We start from the raw sequence: 19128 nt of genomic DNA on the forward strand, positions 1-19128 counted from the left end.
CGAATACGTGAGCCTCCAACGGCGACTGGTAGATCGTACCGCCATCGCGAGTGCGCGAGCTCCTATCAGAAATTCGTTGCACCGCCCTTGGGGGCAAAAAACGGTGAAAGCCAACGTACGAAACCAGAGGGCAGCACAGGATGCGAACACACAATCCTGCCCGTGTGCAATCTCCCAACTCATCTCTGGAACAGTCTCCCGATTCGCCTGAACTCGCCTATGTTTGTAATCACACGTGTAACCGTGTGAACATTTTCTGCAATTTTCTTGAATCGTATCAGTGACGTGATGATGTATCGTAGGAATTCATAGGTCCTTTTGAACATTTGTTATAAAATGTTTCCTCAATTTCGTAATGCGTGTCGAAGAAATGTAACTCTAAATGTGGAGAATGTCGGGTGTTTACAAAAATGTTGGGTGAGTTTATTTAGTTAATTCCTTATTTAATATACTGAAAACAAACTTTCTTTGTGAAGTTACCCGATTTTATAATACTGATATGTTGACAATTAATAGTTTACGATGCCGGTCTTGGGTGAACGAATTCCTGTGCCTGAAGTTGAGCCACCAAAAAAGGCTAAAAAAGATAAAACCCCTATAATCGTATGCAAAAGGAGTGAATTTAACTTTTATGAAGGTGATACTTATCCTAAGTTTAAACCAATCGAATTGGCATCGAGAGCATGGTATCACAGAAAATCCAAGGGAGATCACTTTACTATATATCCTATAAAAAATGTAATATAATAATAGATTTAATATCAATATCAATATTGTCTAGAATTGTATTTCAATTACATTTGATACTATAAATTACCCACAATTTAAATATATTTTAGATTGAAGGAATAACAAATGTGACACCTAGTAGTAACGTTACGTTTAAAGATTTTAATTTGAACTGGAATTTATTGAAAAATTTGCGTGACCAATATGACATTGAATGTCCAGTTGAAATCCAGGAACGAGCAATCCCTATGATTCTGAGTGGGGAGAATGTAATTATAGCAGCTCATACTGGATGCGGAAAGACTTTGGCTTATTTGCTTCCACTCCTACATCAAATCTTAAAATGGAAAGACATTACAGACAGACATTTCAATTCACCACTGGGATTGATTATTACTCCCAGCAAAGAATTAGCGGCACAAATCGCGGTAAGTTATTAATGCAAATAACTAAATATGTTAAAATATAAAATGAAATATCTTGAACATTTAATATGTTTAAGGATTCTAATCTAAGATTTAGTAATGTGAATATTTATTTGCCCTTTAATGTTAGAAAGTAGTCATCGCATTAACACAGGATATCGACTTCAATGTGAAAACAATTGTTGGCGGCCAAACAAAACACTTATTGATGAGTAAACCCATCGAAAATGTTGACTTAATAATTGCCTCTCTAGGAACAATAAATAAACTAGTTAGAGATGGGCTATATAAAATGGATCATGTTCGCATCACCGTTCTGGATGAAGCAGACTCCTTGTTTGATGGCACCTTCCAAGCTAAACTTAGACAGGTTCTACGTAATATCACTGTGAGTATAAAATCATATTGCCTATAAATATATTAACAATTTCCATATAATAGGAAGTTTGATAAAATATTTTTATCAATAGTTTGGATTCAAGCAAGAACACTTGCACAACACACTACCTGTAACTGCCCAATTAATGCTCGTTTCGGCCACGATGCCTACTGATCTCATAGAAACACTTCATGATATTGTAAATGTAAGTAAACATAAATATCTAAGTTGTCTACTGCAAAAATATTATATCCTTTTGACAAGATACTTCATCGATAGAGCTATGTGCTACTAGTCTTTACTGGAATATTTTTAAATTTTCAGACAGACTCCCTGCAGACTGCATCAACAAATAGACTACATCATGTTCATGTGCTGCAAAAGTTTATACGGCTGATGAAACCCGATAAACCTACAATGTTATTGAAAATGGTGAAACAAAAGTATTTAAATGATTGTCCACTTATCATATTCAGCAATGAAACATCAACTTGTGACTGGATCAGCATGTATCTGAACGAATTTAATATACGCAATGTTAACTTAAACGGTCAAATGAACCTTAAATTGAGGAGAGGAATGTTTTCTCAATTTCAATGCGGTAATGTGACTGTACTAAGTACCACCGATGCTGGATCCAGGGGGCTAGACACTGTAATGGCCCGACAAGTCTTAAATTATGATCTACCCACATCAACCGTTGACTATATCCACAGGTAAACTTCCTTATTAAAAATGTACATGTTTGACTAACTCATTTAGCTGGCTGAGCTTGTGATAGAAAATCGAATCAGCTTGAGTATTGCATGTACATTAACTCTAGTTTCATTTATTCTATATTAGGTGTGGTAGAATTGGAAGATTAGGCAGTCCACACGATTGTAAAGTGACAAGTTTTGTCGCACGTCCATTGGAAATTGTTTTGGTACAAAAGATTGAAAGAGCCATTCGAAAAAAGGTACCTATACCACTCTGCGATGTTTTGAAAGATGCAAATGAGAGTGATAAAATAGATAGCAAATACGACCAAGAACTGCAAGACATGTTGGATAATATACCCGACCCAAAAACATCGCAGTATTCAGAGGAATATCCAACGCCTTATTAATTTCCATATATTCTTTTTCACAATCATGTAAATTAACTTCAATGTATTTTAATGCATTTGCATGTTATGACTTTGTTGCATTAAATCATTTTTATGTGTATAATTGTAATGAATCATTTAATAGATTTTTAGACACCGATATCGAACATTTCTTAGAAATCTGCGTACATATGAGATCAAGTGAGCGATTACAGCACAGCCCAACGTTAGGTAAGTAATGTGCCCGACATAATTTACATACTTTTTCTTTTGTAACAATAAATTGTTAAGAATTTTACGCCACCTCTGCCTCAACCTCAGCAACACGTTGAAAATATTCCGGTCGGCACTAGAAGAGTCGCCATTTTGACGCCGTGTCGTGATGCCATCTCTCGGCTGAAATTCCAACTTTGTAAAAGCAGACTCCCAGTTGAACAGAAATCTACCCTGATCTACCCACTAGAGTACAAAAATATCAAAGCGGAAGCAATTATCGGTCCTATCAACCATACCACTAATCGTGTACAAAATTCTCCCACAATTTCTGCATGGGAAACAAAGGAAATTCTGAAAAATCTGTAGAAATTCGTGAAGAACCCAGTCCAGTTACGCAATCGCATCGCCTAAGCCGTTCCAAAACAGATGTCTTCAAGCATGATTTTCCAGGAAGACGGTACAAATACAGGAAAGCAAATCGTTACGAGCGAGAATAATTCCACTCGATTCCGAGAACCATTTCCGCCCCATATATATTCCGTCAAGCAGAGTTTAGAATCCGTAACATTCGGCGTCGAGACTTTTTCGCGGAGCCTGAAATTCGTCCATTTATAGCCGGGCATGAGTCAATCGAGATATCGCACGAGAAGCATCAGAAGGGAGCCGCCATCCTTTTCGGAAAAAAAACCTTGGGGGCCAGCAGCAAGCGTGCTTTTATCTAACCGACTCCAGAATTCCAGTTGCACGCATATGCGCGCACATGTTGACAGTTCCTGTCGGTTTCCGCAGAGGAAGTGACGATATATCGTCTATACGTTCGTGTCGGTGTAGTCTTCCATGTCCGGCGGCACTCCCACACCTTGACGCCCACATGAAGTAAATAGTAGTACTATGGGCACGTCTAGACCAGTTTATTACTCACTTTGCATTTTAGTGAAATTAAACGCGGACACCTATATCGGTCTCACGCCGCAAGGCGCGTCCTGTGACATGAATCTACTAACGCGAGGAAATACACCCTCTAGGGCGTGTCTATCGCAAACTCTAACGCGGGAAAGAATTACTCGCGTAGGCCACGGTGGCCACGTCGTAAATGTCAGCCCGATGTTTAATGGCTCCATAAATAGTCAAAATAGAAGACCAGCGACGATTTTTACGTCGTCGCGTGCCTCTCGATTACCCGTGTCAATGGCTAACCGAGGACAAATATCAGAGTTCCGCGTGCGGGCGAAATTTCATTTCTAAACCGGCACAGGCGGAGATACTACACGGTCTGATGGACCGTGCTGGCAAAAGTCGCCATAACGTGGCACGGTGTTTCTGCGCTTACAAAGAACTGGCCATCTGCGAAATAACGGCTGGATGATTGTGAATAAAAAGGCTTCGGCTGAAACTCCGGCAGACATTAGGTCTGGCCTGCAAAAACAGGGGTCTTAGAACTGCCTTTCCGCGTGTTCGACAGACCCGTAACGGCTGTAAACTCCGTGAAATGGCCATTCCTCCTGGGGAACGCATTACGTCGTGCCGGAGTGATTCAGCACGGCGTTTTGCATAAATCGTTCTCGAATGGTCCATCTTAGGGCGGAACGTTTCGGTTGAACTTCATTCGCGAATGACTGGATTAATAAGTCAACGACGCTTGGATCGGGAAATCAAACGTAGGGTGCGGGATCCATCGGAAAGCGCGGGCTCCGATTGGCGGAGCGTCTTCCAGCGTGCCCTCGTGCCAGGTAAGGCCGCCCGCGCAAAGGCGGTCGCTGATTGGTCGAGCGGTCCCCGGCTTGGTGGTGGGGGTAGCGGCGGCCGATCCGATGCGCCGCGCTCAGTTCTTTCGCGGAGCGCGAGCCAACAACGTCGCTTGGGCTCGTTCCGCGCGTCCGGTCGTGGAAATCGGTAACCTGTGCGGGTTTCCGCGGTGCGCGCAACCCAGAACCGCTGCGCAATACCAGTTACGAAGTAAGTGAGCGACATCGCGCGTTGGAAGTCAATTTCAGGGCGAAGAAGAAATCAGAGCGACGCCGATCGCGATCCGGAGTCTCGCCCCAATCTCTCGGTCTAGAAGAGTGAGCCAATCGGAGCCTGCGATGGATCACGGGGGTTGACCGTAATTTCGAAGCTCGTCCACCGCGGGGAAGAATATCTTCACCGACGATAACCCGTGGGATTTTAAAATCGATGTACCCTGTAAACACTGGACTAAATTAAAGTCAAATTGAAGTAATTACCGACAAGGATTAGTGGAGACCAACAGTCAGTAGTTGGCTGATTTACCAGGGTGGTTTTTCATACATCACGTGACAATCTCTCAAGAGATAGAGTACATTAAGGGCAAGAGGAATAAAGGTACCCATCGCCGAGAATTTCGGGGAGAAAGCGAAGAGACGGCCGATCACCGGCGAAACCAAAACACCGTTCGAAGCTGAACGGAGAAGTAAATAAGCGAGACTCGGGGCGTCACCTGCTACGTCTTATCTCAATCCCCTCTTACGGTATCCGGATTTCATAGATCCCTATCGCCACTATCGGGGACTCAGGATTTTTGGACCGCCTCAAAGGAAATCGAGCCGGCAAAAAGAGGACCCGGACTCTAGGGAGAGACCCGTGAACGCGGTGGTTTTATTTCCAAGGGTCGATATCGTGATCCGGAGGATCCTGACCTTTCATCCGGAGGAACGAGAGTGAAAAGTGCCAAACAAAGACCGCGGATCACCCGGAGCAATTCCGGCCGATCGACTTGCGCAATGCGAGGGAATAAGTGGACGAAAAGCCGCTAAGGTGAAGGTATCCGGTCGACCTTGGAAGGGGGACGAAATAACCCCGAGACCGGCCTCTTTTAATCGGCCGGGGTGGCTCACTCAGAGGGAGGAGACAGGGTCCTTTGGAAGCCGGAAGCGACGAGTTCGTGGGTTTGTTTACGAGACTCGGGACTCGCGGCGCCTAGTGGAGAGCGGGCGCCTTTGTTTCGAATGAAGGTGCGCTCACACCCGAGCGAAGGAGTCGGTCGGGCGCATGCGCCGGGCGTGAGGCGAATGCGGGCCTCGCGGCCGCGGCGCGCCTGAGGCGCGCGGAGGCGAGAGCGAGAGAGAGGGCAGTACCCGCCGGGCCGGAGGAGCGAGCGAGACGGCGAAGGTGGAGCAGCGCCGCCGCGCCGCCGGCGGTCGTTTCGCGAACCGCGAGAGACCGGAAGCCGCTATATTGGAGAGGAAGAGGGAAAGCGGCGTGCCGCTCTTCTGTGTGCCGCGGCAGAGGAGATCGTCGCAGCCCGAAAATGTGAGTATAAAATTTTCTTTCCGCACTAATGAGAAATAGCGAGAGGACAGTTATCCTTTTCTAACCATCGCCAATTGATTGTAACGTTAAGAGTATCAGGAAACTCGGGAGAGTTTCGCGCCGAATGCATTTAAAAAGATGCGCTAACGGCGGTTTTAAATTCAGAGTTCGGAGGACATTTGGGGGGCTCTTTTTTGGCGTGGAAATTCTCAAAGGAAATCGTGCTTGTTCAGGATGTTTCGTCGGAGCGGGTAATGTCTCACTTGGGAGGATGCGGTTGCATGGAGCTTGATTTCGTTTCGCTCCTCTGGATGTTCCTGGAGGGCCGCAGGGCGAGAAAAGTGTTTTTCGATGTAACAAAAGAGAGATACCGGTGGAGCGGACGATGAAACGTGGGAAACGGAGAGCTAATTCGAACTAAGTGCCTGCGGGATTTCGGGCCGACCCTTCGGTTAGGAAAACACTTGGAAGAGAGAACACGCGATTAGGGCGGTAAAGAGAAAAGTTGAGAAAGTGACGAGAGAGATGAGAGACTTTTCGAGTGATACGCGCGAGGGAAAAAAAATCGTTCGGACTTGGAAATTATTTATTTATCTTTCTCTTCGACGTGGAGTATTTAAGATTCATTCATGGGGTAAATTCTTCCGATCGATACGCCCGCGACTTTCGCGCTTACCATAATTGTCAATTGCCAAAGCGGCCGGACGTTTTTCCATGGGATTTACCCGGGAGGTGCAAAGACGTGGACATCTTTGATGTCTCGTAATAACGTTAAGAGCGTCCTTTGTGGCGTCGTAAAGGAGAGAACGAGATTCCCTGGGGAATGAGAGGGTGTCTCCCCAGGAAACTTAAAATCATCAGGGGAGAGGAGATATTTCCTGCCTGGGCAGAGTTGCACATTTTCCAAGATCTAAAATTATTCTCGGGATAATTGATTAATTATGAAATATACAGTATCGACGGTTCTGGCATAGCGTTTCTTAAAGAAAGAAAAAAAAAAAAGATAACATAAGAAATATAAAATAAAATCGAGGACCATGTAGCACGAGCACTTAATGGGCCCAGTTAATTGAAGTAATCTAATCTACCTGGTGATATCAGATTTTTCATTCACGCCGCCGATGACTCACATCCCGCGGTCCCCTCTCCGTCTCTCTTCACCTTTTTTTCGCCTTTTTATTTTTTTCCTCTCTCTTCCTTTTCCGTAAAAGAGGTAAATCCGCAAATGCCGCCAGTGGTAGGCCAAGGCCGCGACTCGTTCTTCCGCCTCGATCGGCGAGGATCGTTTATCGATCTCGACCGATCGCGCGATATCCCGGGTTCGACGGCGATCGCCGATATCTCCGGATTCCCAGCCTTGAAAGCCAAGACCACCGCAGAAAATCCTCGGATGCGTTCCCTACGCACACGCGCGTGGATCGACGCCTCCGTTGCGCAATTTGTTACAGACTATCGAGGCGATGGAACGACGCCGTTAAATCGAGACGATATCCGGGCTTTCCTGAGATCCCGCAATACGTGGGCGGGAGTAATTTTGTTTTTCCCGAGATTTTCTCGCGGCTCTTATTTTACGCAAGAATGATGTCACGCGAGGCTCCCAGAACGCGGTTTCGCCGGGGGAGGCGAGTAGAAGTAGAAGTGCGAAACTGAACGAGTCGTTCGATGAACGACGTTAATCCGGCAAGTTTGGAGCGAGAAAGTCGTCGCTGACATTACTGTGAACTTTAGATGATTTCTTTCTACCCGCTTCCCCTCTTCGTACTCGAGGTACTCCAGGTACCGAGGTACTCACGCAAAGCGCGTGCTCTCCGCCGACCTTTACGCGAATGCTCCTCGAATTTACAGCGATGCGACTCACAGATAAATGGGTACATCAGGGGGAATCTCCCACCGCAGCACGTGGGAATCGGCGGTGTTACCACGTGGTCATGCCTCTAAAAAATGTCCCCGGTTTTACAATGGCATATTTTGTACAATGCCGGATATTTTACGACGCCGTTTATTTCCCGGCGCAAGGACGATTTTCTTGCGGGCAGTTTGGTGCAGTTGTTACCTAACCTGGCAAAAAGTCCTTTGAGGCCCTACGAATGATTTTTACTTACCTGTCCGAGTGGAAATCGGCCATCTCGCCCGTATAGAAAGTCATGATTCATTAATCCCCGATAATGACTCACGGCTGTTCTAACTGCGACTGACAATAAGTCGCGATTCCACGTACCTTTCGGACTCGTCACGCGATTCGCCGGTGCACTTTCGCGGCGGAGGCGCATCGTTTGCTCAAGTCGCTAAGGTGCATCCACGAGATGCGCTTCCCACGCGGGATGCAGTCGCCTAACTTGTGCAGCTGCAGCTGCCGACACGTTGGAGCGGATTCACCCAGATATATCGAGGGAGTCGTGATTATGCCCGTGGGAATCGCCCTGGTTTCTTGGATTTCGCCGATTTTACCGATCTCGTCGATTTAGAGGGATTCGTCCGATTTACCAGAATTTGCAATCTCGATCCTCGGATTATTTGATTCTTCGCGAGGGCGGCCCCGATCCCTCCCACGAGCGATTTCGCGACGCCACGTGGAGGATGCTCCCACGTGGCACTTGCCTCGGGCCTCCTCGTTCCCGGGTTGCATTATAATTATTGTCTCCGGTCTCGAATCGAGGATTATTCCTCGCGTCGTTAGAGACTTTCCCACGCAAGCCCACGTAGGTATAACCTGCAACGAGCCTTTATGCGCTTTTTCCACACTGTGGTGATCATATCGCGAGGTCTTCATTTATATGGCGTAAACGGGCGTCAATGCTAGGAAGGTGGATTAATAATTCGTAAATGTAATTTCGAAGGGTTTTTTATCTTGCGATTAATTTCAATTTGCAACCCTGGTCCATTTTGAGTAACGAGTCGGGGGTCACCTTTAGTCGCTTCCGTTTGAAAATGACGGATCCCTTAGTCGTCGTTAATTTTTCTCCCACCCGGTCCCGCCGATGAAGATCAATGATCGCTCCTTCCAGATCCTCGTATCCACTCGATTTCTCCTATTGAGCCTGATTCGACTCGCGTAATCGAGGGACTTTCCCACGTTATTTATTCCACGCCCTAGCCACCTCGTTACTCGCCGTTCGGTAACGAAGGACGATCCCAAGGAAAATCCTACGACACCGTTCCTCGCGGTTTCACATCGCGGTAACCGCGATCGTCGATCCAAGGTCGCTCGTTTTACTCCATAATTGCGTTGAAATTATTCCTACGCGCCTATCGGCGAGTAGGTGGCGACCTTAACGAGTAGGTGGCCGATCTACGTAGGACACCTGAAAAACCGTCGCCGTGGACGGGATCGATCTTACCCGAGAGGGGGTCGAGAACTCCACAAAAAATCTCTATATAGCATTGGCATTAATGGTAACCTTTTTTATTCATTTTTAATGAGCAAACTACGACACGTACTCGGCAACGCTTACTTCGGACGTAAATAAGAGTCGGCATATGACTCCTGTTAATATTAACATTTTTCCTTTTGTATGAATTCCCGTCTGAAAATGAAGATTCTAGCACAGCGACGAAAATAAAAATAATAAGAAAATCATTCCTTCCCTCTGCAGTCGTGTATAATTTATGGGTGGATATACTGATCCTTGTTTCATCGCTCATGGTGGAGACTTTTAATAATATTCCCTTCCTTTTTTTTTCCTTTTATTTTTTGGAGAGGTCGCCCGATTGGTCTCGCGGAGGTCTCGCACGGGCCGATCCGGACGAGGGATCCTCTCCGTGGTGTGTCTCTGTCTCTTGTTCTTTCTCGTCGCGTAATGGCGACGCATTGTCCTCTCGAATCTCTCGCGTACACGGCCCTCGTTATTCCCGACACGTAGGACGAGCGGCGCTCGTTATTATTACACTTATTTCCGCCGGGCCGAGGACGCGACGACTCTCGGTCGCTCCCAGAGACTGCGGAGCGTCTCGAATCCCGGATAAAAATAGGCATTTTTTTTAAATATTCCCCTCTCGAAAATATCCAAGTGGGGGTCGCTCTCGAGGGATACCGGGATTTTGCTCTCTCGGCTCAGAATCGGTTCCGAATCGGTTCCTGGCCGGTTCCACTTGGCGCTCCTCCTCGCCTCGACGGAACGCCGAGTGACCGCTCCGAGTGGCGTTTACGAGCCTCCGTTTTGCAAGAGCCGACTTCCTGTTCTCCACGGGGGCACAATGCGGCACCGCTCGTGAAACGACTCGTCTGGAACCTTTCTGCTAGACTTGCTCGGGAGAATCCCTCCCCCCGAGGGAGGTGCATCCGCAGAATACTCCTCCGTCTTCGGGGACCTACCGATATATCCTTGCGATTTGCCTCGCTAAATGGCGCCGAATGAAATTAATATCTGCCTCTCCTTCGCTTTTCGTCGTGTTCAATTTTTTCATCGCCACTAGCCGTGGGTACGTGTTCTCGCGTTGTGCAATCGGAACGCGATTATGCCACGCGGCTGGTTTTTTGGTCACTTTTTTGCTCTCTGTATTTTTTTTTTTTTTCAGTTGTCTGAAATTATGGTATTTAGGCTGCGCTGTTTAGGGTTTTCTCTGAAAATGATTAATGACTTTTTTCCTTTGGGATATCGGCGATTATTGACCATTGACCGTTACCGTTAATCGAGAGCCGGAACGACCCGGCCAGTTTCCACGACACCGTTCGGTTCCATCTAACCGAGGAAATACTCCGAGGGAACCGTGCCGCATCGATGCCGCTAATGGATCCTTGACACGCGGCGGATCGCGCATTAACCTTCCCGCAAACCCCTCTGGACTTTCTCATACAAGGAGGATGCGTAAACGCATGCGGTTGAACCGAGAGAGCCCCACCGGGGCACCCACGGTGCATACCTGAGCGACACTCCGAGGAGGAGAGCTGCCAGGTTGGCAACAGTGGCAGCACTCGTGAAGGGGCACTTCTGGGCCTACGCGAGGTGCATCCTAATGCACCCGAGAAATTCAGCCTCTAATCGTTTATCGGAGTCCCGTCGACAAGGGGCGGCTCGAGGCCTGGACGGAACTATGCAGTCGATGCATTTCGGAGCTCAGGTGGAAAATGGCTGGCATAGGCAGGATTGCGAGGTAGAGGCTCGGGGGGTGAGGTGGATTTATTTCTCGAGGACTGAAATCGGCCTCCAGGTGGGCCAGGAAAAATAGCGAGGAAATTGAAGGAAATGGGGAGGTGGACGAGAAGTCGAAGAGGAAGACGTGGAAGAAGTTCGGGGCACCCACCGAACGCTTTGCCGTTCGACGTTAATCCGGGATGCAAATCGATGGGAGGAGGGAACATGGAGGGCGAACGAGCGGAGGGAATTTTCCCGTCGATGTACTTTGACGAGGGCCCTGGAAGAGGACGCGGATAACCGTTTCTTCCGCGCGGGGCCGACATTCGGAGCGTGCAGTTGTATGCACTTTGCCTCTTCCGCCTCTCCGATTAACGTGCCCGGGGTTAATCGCAAGGAGGAATGTCGGTCGACTTGCGGTGCATCGAGGAGGAAACGCGCCGGCCCCCGATGGAGATGCAACTCGGCCGGACTCGAAGAGCGAAGAATATTGATATTTATAGGTCTCGAATCCGAGGAACGAGGTATCGGGGCCTCGACCGTCCTGGAAAAGGCACTCACCTAGGGAGAGGGTCGACCCTTCGAGGCGCACTCCAGGGTTGCAGAATGCACCGCGAGGAGATGCACCTTAAAGGAGGGGACACTCTCGTTTTAGGGGCGAAGACAGAGGAGGCTTCCCGCGGTCGAGGCGCCGCCACGAGGGCGCTCGAGGGGACGGAAAAGTCGGGAAAGCACCCCTCTGCTTGACGGAGAGCTCGGATGGAAATGGAATTGATCCTCCGCGACGGGAGAGCGCACTCGGCGAATGAGATTTGCGATTCCTCCGGCCTGGGCGAGACCCGGTCAAAGCGACTAAAAAAAAAGAAAAAGAAAAAAAAAGTGCAGGAGCAAAAGCGAGACCATGACCCGAGGATAATTGTAGAATCGAGATTAACGAAGATTAACGCCGCCATGGTCTTGCATTTCCTCATCACTGATAACGGATCGGCCGAACCAGTCTCGCCGCCGTTCTCGCACCGTTTTGCCCTGTTTTGCGACTAGCTCGAGGGGTGCGGAATCAATTGAAAGAAGTCCCGCCGATGCACTTTCAGAGGGCTCCCAGAAAAGAGGGAACGGCCGGTGGAGAGCGCTCTCCCAGCGGGCGGAGGGTCGCGTCTCGAGTGGGAACGGAATTGATCTCCTCTCGCTCGAAATGCCCTCCCAGGACCCTGCTGGTCCTTTTTCATCCGGAACTCGCTCTCTCGAAGGGCGGAAGGAAGGGAAGGATCCGGCTCGTCGAAGCGAATCGGTCTCGTCGATGGTCTCGCGGGCCGGGCAGGATGTGGCTTCTTAAGAGCGGAATCGGGAAGATTAATTAGGGCCGGATGCACCGATTGACCGCTCAAGATCGACGTCGATGGGCCAGAACGAGCCCTTTGTGCAAGATCAGGGGTACGACCCAACGAACGAGGAAGGACGCGAGGGACGACACTTTCCCCTACGGCCCTCCTCCCTCGAAATAAAAATCGAGGATATTGAAACAAAGAACTCCTTCCTTTCCGATCTTGTCATAGCGGATTTATAAAAATCCGCGAACTCAGCCCTGGGAAGAAAAAAGGAAACGGTTAGACGATCTCGGGGGGTCGCTTTCTTCATCTTCCTTCTCCAAGACGCGAGCCCCGAAGAAGATGTCGCGATCCCTTATTGTATGGAATTTCTGGTCCCTTGGGATCGTTCGGGTCGTAAACGAGAGCAGGGGAAGGTGGAAGGACCCAAGGAAGGACGGACGCCCTGAAGTCGTCCTTTTGGAACATGGTTCTAGGGAGCACCTTCCGGAAAATTAGAAGCTGCGCGCTTCTCTCATTGCGGGGGGGCGCTCCCTATCGGGTACAATGTACATTGCTGATACATGTTTTCTGGGTCTGCTGGGAGTCGCGCCCTTCCGCCGAGGGGAACCACCGGCCTCGCCTTTCGCGGCTTTCCCGGTCCTCGCGTCCCTGCATTGTTTATGCGTGAATAGAGCTCGGACAAAGGATGCAATATGAGCGCATTCCGGGAGGTACCGACGGGGCGTCTCCGGCGAAAGGGATGCGCCAGAAAGGACCTTGCTCCGCAGGAAGCGCCGAAGAATAAGGGAGGGTGCATATCTTGATGCCCACTCCTATTTTTTTTTACTCCCTTTATCCGCACCGGTCGAGAAGAATTTCGGGAATCGAAAGTACCGTCTCCCGGATTTCTGGATTTCACGTGCTCATCGTTACCACGTGATCCAAAGCTCCGATTTAGCCGCTGAAAGAAAGGGCTTTCGGTCCCTTTTGGGCGCGACGTTCTCGCTGTCATTGCGGCGAGAACGACCGAACCGATTGCACGACTAGGAGGATGTTGCGAAACTGCAAAGTCCACCTCGCTTCAGCGATGGGGAACCACCGGCCCCCTTCTTCCTTCGACCGACTCCAGCCTCATCCGCAACCGCGGCGTTTCGGTTTCACTTTTTTACGCGGGTTGGAACCACTGGAATTCCTCGAGGGAGACGGGGAGACGCCATCCTGGGAGGACGGGGACGACCGAGAGGACTCGATGAGAGGACGGAGGCTGCGATGGGGTGCAGTTTAGCCACCGTGACGACCCTCCATGACGGACCGAAACGGAGAGACGTTTACGAGACGTCGTCTCGTCGCGGTTTCGCGGCAGTGCCATTGTCCGGAGAAAGTTTTCGAGGCACGTCCGCAAGGACGCACCGAAGGAATACCCGAAGACCGAGCGACAACCGTTTCTCGAAGTGATTTGGGCTTAGGTATGGAGAGATGGTGTGTGTGCCCTGGTTGTTGTGTTTCGTCCCGGGTCTGCCTGTGTGTGGACTCGTCAGTAAGGCTATCCGGCAGACCCTGTCTTAGACACCGAAAAATCTCTCCTGAGCGGGATTTGAACCCGAGAGACTACATGGTATGAGCGGTGAGCGTAACCGCTGGGCTATCGAAGGCCCGTGTCGAAGGAAGAACTTCTAATATATATATATATGCTATGACCGCCACAGTGAATTTAATATTTTTCATCGTTTCTTTTTTTGATATATATATTTTATTTTATTTTCTTTTTTTCTATATCTTTATCCGTTGTCTTAGACTCGCGGCGCCTAGATACGTTATTTGGCCACTTAGGGACTACCGATAAGGGACATATTTTACCACCTAAAATCGGATACGAGGATTTACCGCGTTATTTCATTTATCGAGTCATTAAGTCATTACCGCGGATTATCGAGGGCGACGAAGCCTTCCTCGGCGCCGTTTCGCTCGGGCCTGGAAATATACTGTTACGCGTACCAGCAAGTGCCTAACTGTAAATCCCGTATTCCGAGGTAACGTTGAATCGCGGGCAAACGTATATCGGACTCGTACGAGGAACGTCACCTGGCACTCGAGGCCTCGCGCGAGTCGCCACTTATGGGGCCTGATAATACTACGGATTAAGGCCTTCGATCCAATCCGCGGACGGTGGGCTCGAAAGCGAAGGCTTCCCGTGCCGACGAATGCAAAACGCGCATACCCCAAGTGCGGGAAAATGTGTACCGCGTCCCTTCTCCACCGTGACGGATTAATCGCGGCTCCGGCCGCTATCGCTGTCGCGGTATCGCGATAATACCCACCTAGTGCAACCTGCACCTCGGGAGGTGACTGCACTTTCGCTCAATTTTTCTATACCTTCCCGGGTGCCTGGTAACGATTTCACGTATATATTTCCCGAAGGCTTACCTCGAGGGTCTTTATTGATTTTCGGGATTTCATCCCAGACGGAGGATGCATCGCGTAATTACCCCCGTATTGTGCATGAGAGTATGTACTGCAAGTGCAGTCACGATGAGCGGTAGTGCTCGACAGAGGATGCTCTTTAAATATCCGATCGCAGGATACGAGGTTCTCGATCGACCAATGGTCGTCGACCTTCCGTTCGTCGGTATCACTTATTTCTATGCACTGGGTGCATCGTGGCGAGTTTACGGGATTTTGTCCACGTTTTGAGCGATTCCGGGTTCGATCGGCGGAGTTACTCGTCGATTGAGTTTTTATCCAGTGGTGGGGTACTTTGATTAGGCGTCGCCTTTCAAAATGAGACACTTTCGATTTTGGTTGGGACTTTGTCATTCGGCCGAGTCGGATGTATCGCGCCGCGTCGTAGGTAGGCCTCGTGGGAGGGGTTCATACGTGATTAATTAGCGATTTACGTCTGCCGTTCCCCCGGTGAGGAGAGATCGGCTCGTTTCCCGGTCGTTGGCCCGTCACTTTGTCTTCGGGGAATCAGATTAGGCCCTCCCGGTCCCCGAAGACGTTATCGGCCGATCTGGCCTCTCCTCCGCGTCTCTCGCTGCCTCTTAAGGAACCATTTACGCAATCCCCTGTTATCTCTCCTGGTTACGAAAGAATCGGTCTCGAGGACTGTCGGTCACCCGGGGACCGACATCCCATCCCCGGCATCCCTCGTTTTCGCCCGTATTTCAACCCTTCGACCGCGCATCCCTCTCGACGTACGGGCGAAATTCCTAGAACCGGGCACGCGATTGTCGACCCAATATAGCATGAGCTCGCTTCTCGCGGTCGGAGGGGAAATAATAACTTTCGCCTCGATGGAGGTAGAAAAACACCGAGGTACGAATTCGGGGGTTCAACCTGCAGCGGGAGATATCGGGTTGGTCGGGCCCGGTCGGGCCCGGTCGGGCCCTGGAAGGCTACTCGTATCGGGTCAGTGCCGGATGCAGGAGCGGGGAGGAGAGAGAAAGACGACTCGAATGCGGAATACGGGGACCCCCTTCTTCCTTCCTCCTCGTGGTTGGGTCAGGCATGCCCCGGGACTCCGAGTAACGGCACCAAGGGCCCCTCCCTTCCTCTCCACCAGTCTCATCCTTGACGTACTCGAGTCCGAACGAGACCGACTCTTAGGCCCGGCTCACAGCGGCCGGTTTCGTTGGTGCGACCTCGGCCCGACCCGACCCGACCCGGATCGACCGGAACTTTTCGCCCACCTCGGCGCCGCTCGGATTTTCTTGTTTTCGCTCTGGGTCCCCGTTTCCGCCATCTCATCCGTTCCCCGCCAAACTTTCCCACCCGGGAGAGAGGACGGTCGCGACGGACTACCGAGTCATCGGGGAACTCGTTAATGCGATGATTCGCTTTTCGAGTCTCGCCCGATAGAGATAGAGAACCGACGCAATCTGAATCAGCGATTTCTGGACCCTGTCGGAGCATCCCGACGACCTCCGTCTTCCTCTCTCTTCCATGGAATGGGGAGAATTTTGGAGCAGTTATCTCGTTATCTCTTTCTTTTTAATCGAGTAAGAAAAAAGGAGCTCTCGACTAGTTTTCTCGAGGCTGTCGCCGGGCTCGTGGGTCACCTTAGAGGCGGCACCGGAGATACCTAGGTGGGCGATCCCGGTTTCCTATCCGATGCTGGACCCGGGCTCAATTCCCATCTCCGATCCGTGAATCACCCCGGGACTCGGGGGAGCTCGTATCAATGCGCGGATCGAGCCTGTCCCGTTTTGATTCTGGGTCATACATATCGCCGTATGCCCGAACACGAGCCCCGTCGCCTTTCTATTTCAGATTGGACACGGCCAATTGCCGTGCACACTGCCGGGTCACGTCGAGTGTCCCTAGGAGTGCATCGCCACTGGGATGCAAAACCTAGCAGCGATGCACCGAGGTGCTCTCCACCCTGCCCAATTAAATTCCACTTATCTCAGGATAATTCACAAAATATAGCTCCTAATATCCGGTGATAACTATAATCCCCCCGGCTTGGAAAATCACCTGATTGACCGTGTTCCCTTTTTCTTCCAAGTTCCTACCGTTCTTTCGAGGATTCGACGTAAATGCCCCGATTGGAGATGAGGAATTCTCTGGGAATCCGGACCTTTATGAATTTCACAAGGAATTTCATTCTTCACGAGCGCGGTGGACCCAGTAAGAAACTTGGATGCTCTTGGGGAGGGTCTGATAAAAAAAATTCCTTCCTACCGATGCGAGGCGGGAATTAGCCCATCGGGGCATCGCACCTGCACGTTCCTCGTATATCTCAGCCTCGTTCGCGTTCCTCGGGGCTTCGACGGTGCTGGTAGCTCCTGCTCTCGAAGCCCCAAGGTGTACGCGCTCGCCTCGCGAAAGCCACTTTTCCCGCGTTCTAGGCGAATAAGAAGATCGCGCTCGTGGAAACAACGGGAACGGGGCTAATCGGTTAAATTGCCGTCTATGGCGGTGCTTCGGCCCGCCTGGCCGTCGCTCGTTTCGACGAACGTTTCTTCGGCTTCGGGGCCCCTGGATTATCGCCTATGCTAATTAGAGTGCAGCTGCACCTGTCTCACCGGTTCCGAGGCCGCTCCTCGAAGATCTCCGTAATTTCGAATCCCGAGATGTAATTTCGGTCCTTGGAAAAAAAAAAAATAATCGCGAGATTCCCCTCGGAATTGTTTTGGAATTTTTATATTCGTCACTTTTACGTCCCCTCCTTTTTGCTCCTATCTCCGGATTAGAACTTATTTTTTTTTTTTTTAACGTTAGAAATTATTTCATGAATTTTTATGTAGAAGTGAGGAATTATGGGGATGGAGATTAAGTTCCTTGACATTTGACAATTGATCTTGGGGGGGACTTGGGATCTGATTTGGAATTTACCGCGGTCGTCGATAAGGGACGTTAAGGAAATTCAGGGGTATTGCGGTCTCGTGGCAGGGGTTGATAAGCGGCGGGCATTCGTAAAGATGTAACTACTGTTCGTAATTACGAGAGGGATATATATCGGGCGTCGGTAGAAAGTCGAGCGATTAGGGAAACGGGTACTTCGGGGTCTCTCGTCGAGAGGACTTTGTCGGGATGGACCCTTCGCGCTCCATTAAGCTTCCCCATTAACGTTAACTCCTCCCTCGATTAATTCCACTCGTCGCGGCGTCGCTCGGAATAATTGCGATATTTTCAAGGTTCGTCTCGTGGAAGTCGCCCGTCGAAAGCGAGAGTCTCGAGCGCGGGCCCTGCATGTGCAGCTGCACCGGGAATGTCGTGGCGCTTCGGAGAAGAAACTAATTGCGGGGATGAATTAGAAGTGCGCAAGTTGAAGCCAGACTGGTAACGACCTAACGGAGATACGGGATCGTTGGATTGCCTATAGTTTTTTTTTCTTTCTTCTTCCCTTCTGCTTCATTTTTGTTTCCATAATCTCATCTCTTTTTTTTGGATTTAACTTCCACGAGGAGGTGGTGCCCACGTTTTTTTGCCCGACTTTTCATTTTATCCCCCGTCGTTTTACTCGTCCTCGGGCCTGCTGATCGCTCTCCGCTATCTCGGAGGGATCTCTCGAGATGGCGCGACGATCGGCATCCGGGGCGCGTTTTACAGCGGGATCTCGATTTTCCGTGCCCGGCCTCCGGTCGCGATCCGCGGAATTGCGAGGTCGGTCGGCGGGAGCCTCTCCACGATCTTTTTACGAGAGCTTCTCGCATCCCGGGGGCCGTTAAACCGTCGAGGCCGGGATTTACGTGTGGCTGAAGATTTCGGTCGTTCGAGGAGAGGGCACCGGTCACCGTAAACGCGGGAGCCCGTAAACGGCCCTCCGAACAAAAGGAACGGAGGAAGGATGCGAAGAAAAAAAAAAAAAATCCGTAGACCGGCAACCTATCCTAGACCCGTTACTCGATTTTCGCCTCGCAAGCGGCCACGATTTCTCTCTTTCTCTCTCTCTCTCTCTCTCTCTTGAAACTGCCAGGATATCCTGTAATTTTGAGCGAGTATGCGAGGAACGTAACCACCGCCACGCCAGGAAAAAACGGGGAAATAAAAATGGACGCCGCGCTAAAGGCGAGCACGCGTGGAAAATGCCCTCGCCTCGAATGGTAGAAAGGAAAAAGGACACAGGAAAATGGGCCCGGACCCCGCCGGACCCATTGTGGTTGTTCGCTCGAATAGGTCCACCGCGTCTTTCGATCAC

The 19128-nt window shown here is 49.9% G+C and overlaps 2 protein-coding genes across 6 annotated transcripts in view; both read left to right on the forward strand.

Annotated features, from left to right (window-relative positions):
- The first annotated feature begins 207 nt into the window (after nt 1–207).
- Nucleotides 208–2744, forward strand: LOC105703000 (probable ATP-dependent RNA helicase DDX28). 2 transcript variants are annotated; one of them, XM_012431036.1, is made up of 7 exons: nt 208–417; nt 517–738; nt 840–1157; nt 1285–1542; nt 1625–1738; nt 1858–2249; nt 2377–2744. In XM_012431036.1, exons 1-7 carry the CDS (start codon nt 337–339, stop codon nt 2639–2641), a joined length of 1650 nt encoding a protein of 549 aa, XP_012286459.1. In that variant the 5' UTR covers nt 208–336; the 3' UTR covers nt 2642–2744. The 2 variants fall into 2 exon arrangements, with proteins under 2 accessions (XP_012286459.1, XP_012286460.1); XM_012431037.1 differs by lacking the exon at nt 208–417 and having other exon boundaries at nt 561–738; nt 952–1157.
- Nucleotides 2745–6027: 3283 nt separating this feature from the next.
- LOC105703002 (signal-induced proliferation-associated 1-like protein 2) overlaps nt 6028–19128 on the forward strand; it is a 39522-nt gene continuing 26421 nt past the window's right edge. For all 4 annotated transcript variants that reach the window (XR_001104331.2, XR_001104332.2, XR_001104333.2 and 1 more), the window contains exon 1: nt 6028–6106. The gene's annotated coding sequence lies outside the window, so the exon portion shown is untranslated. The remainder of the gene's footprint in view (nt 6107–19128) is intronic.

This window comes from Orussus abietinus, unplaced genomic scaffold, assembly GCF_000612105.2.
Source record: "Orussus abietinus isolate OABI.00-Male unplaced genomic scaffold, Oabi_2.0 scaffold107, whole genome shotgun sequence".
NCBI classification, from domain to species: domain Eukaryota; kingdom Metazoa; phylum Arthropoda; class Insecta; order Hymenoptera; family Orussidae; genus Orussus; species Orussus abietinus.

Coding starts and splice junctions, on each gene's coding strand:
- LOC105703000 (XM_012431036.1), top strand. CDS start 337: ATGTTTCCTCAATTTCGTAATGCGTGTCGAAGAAATGTAACTCTAAAT. Junction 1,543..1,624: donor AGGTTCTACGTAATATCACT/GTGAGTATAAAA, acceptor TTTTATCAATAG/TTTGGATTCAAGCAAGAACA. Junction 1,739..1,857: donor CACTTCATGATATTGTAAAT/GTAAGTAAACAT, acceptor TTAAATTTTCAG/ACAGACTCCCTGCAGACTGC.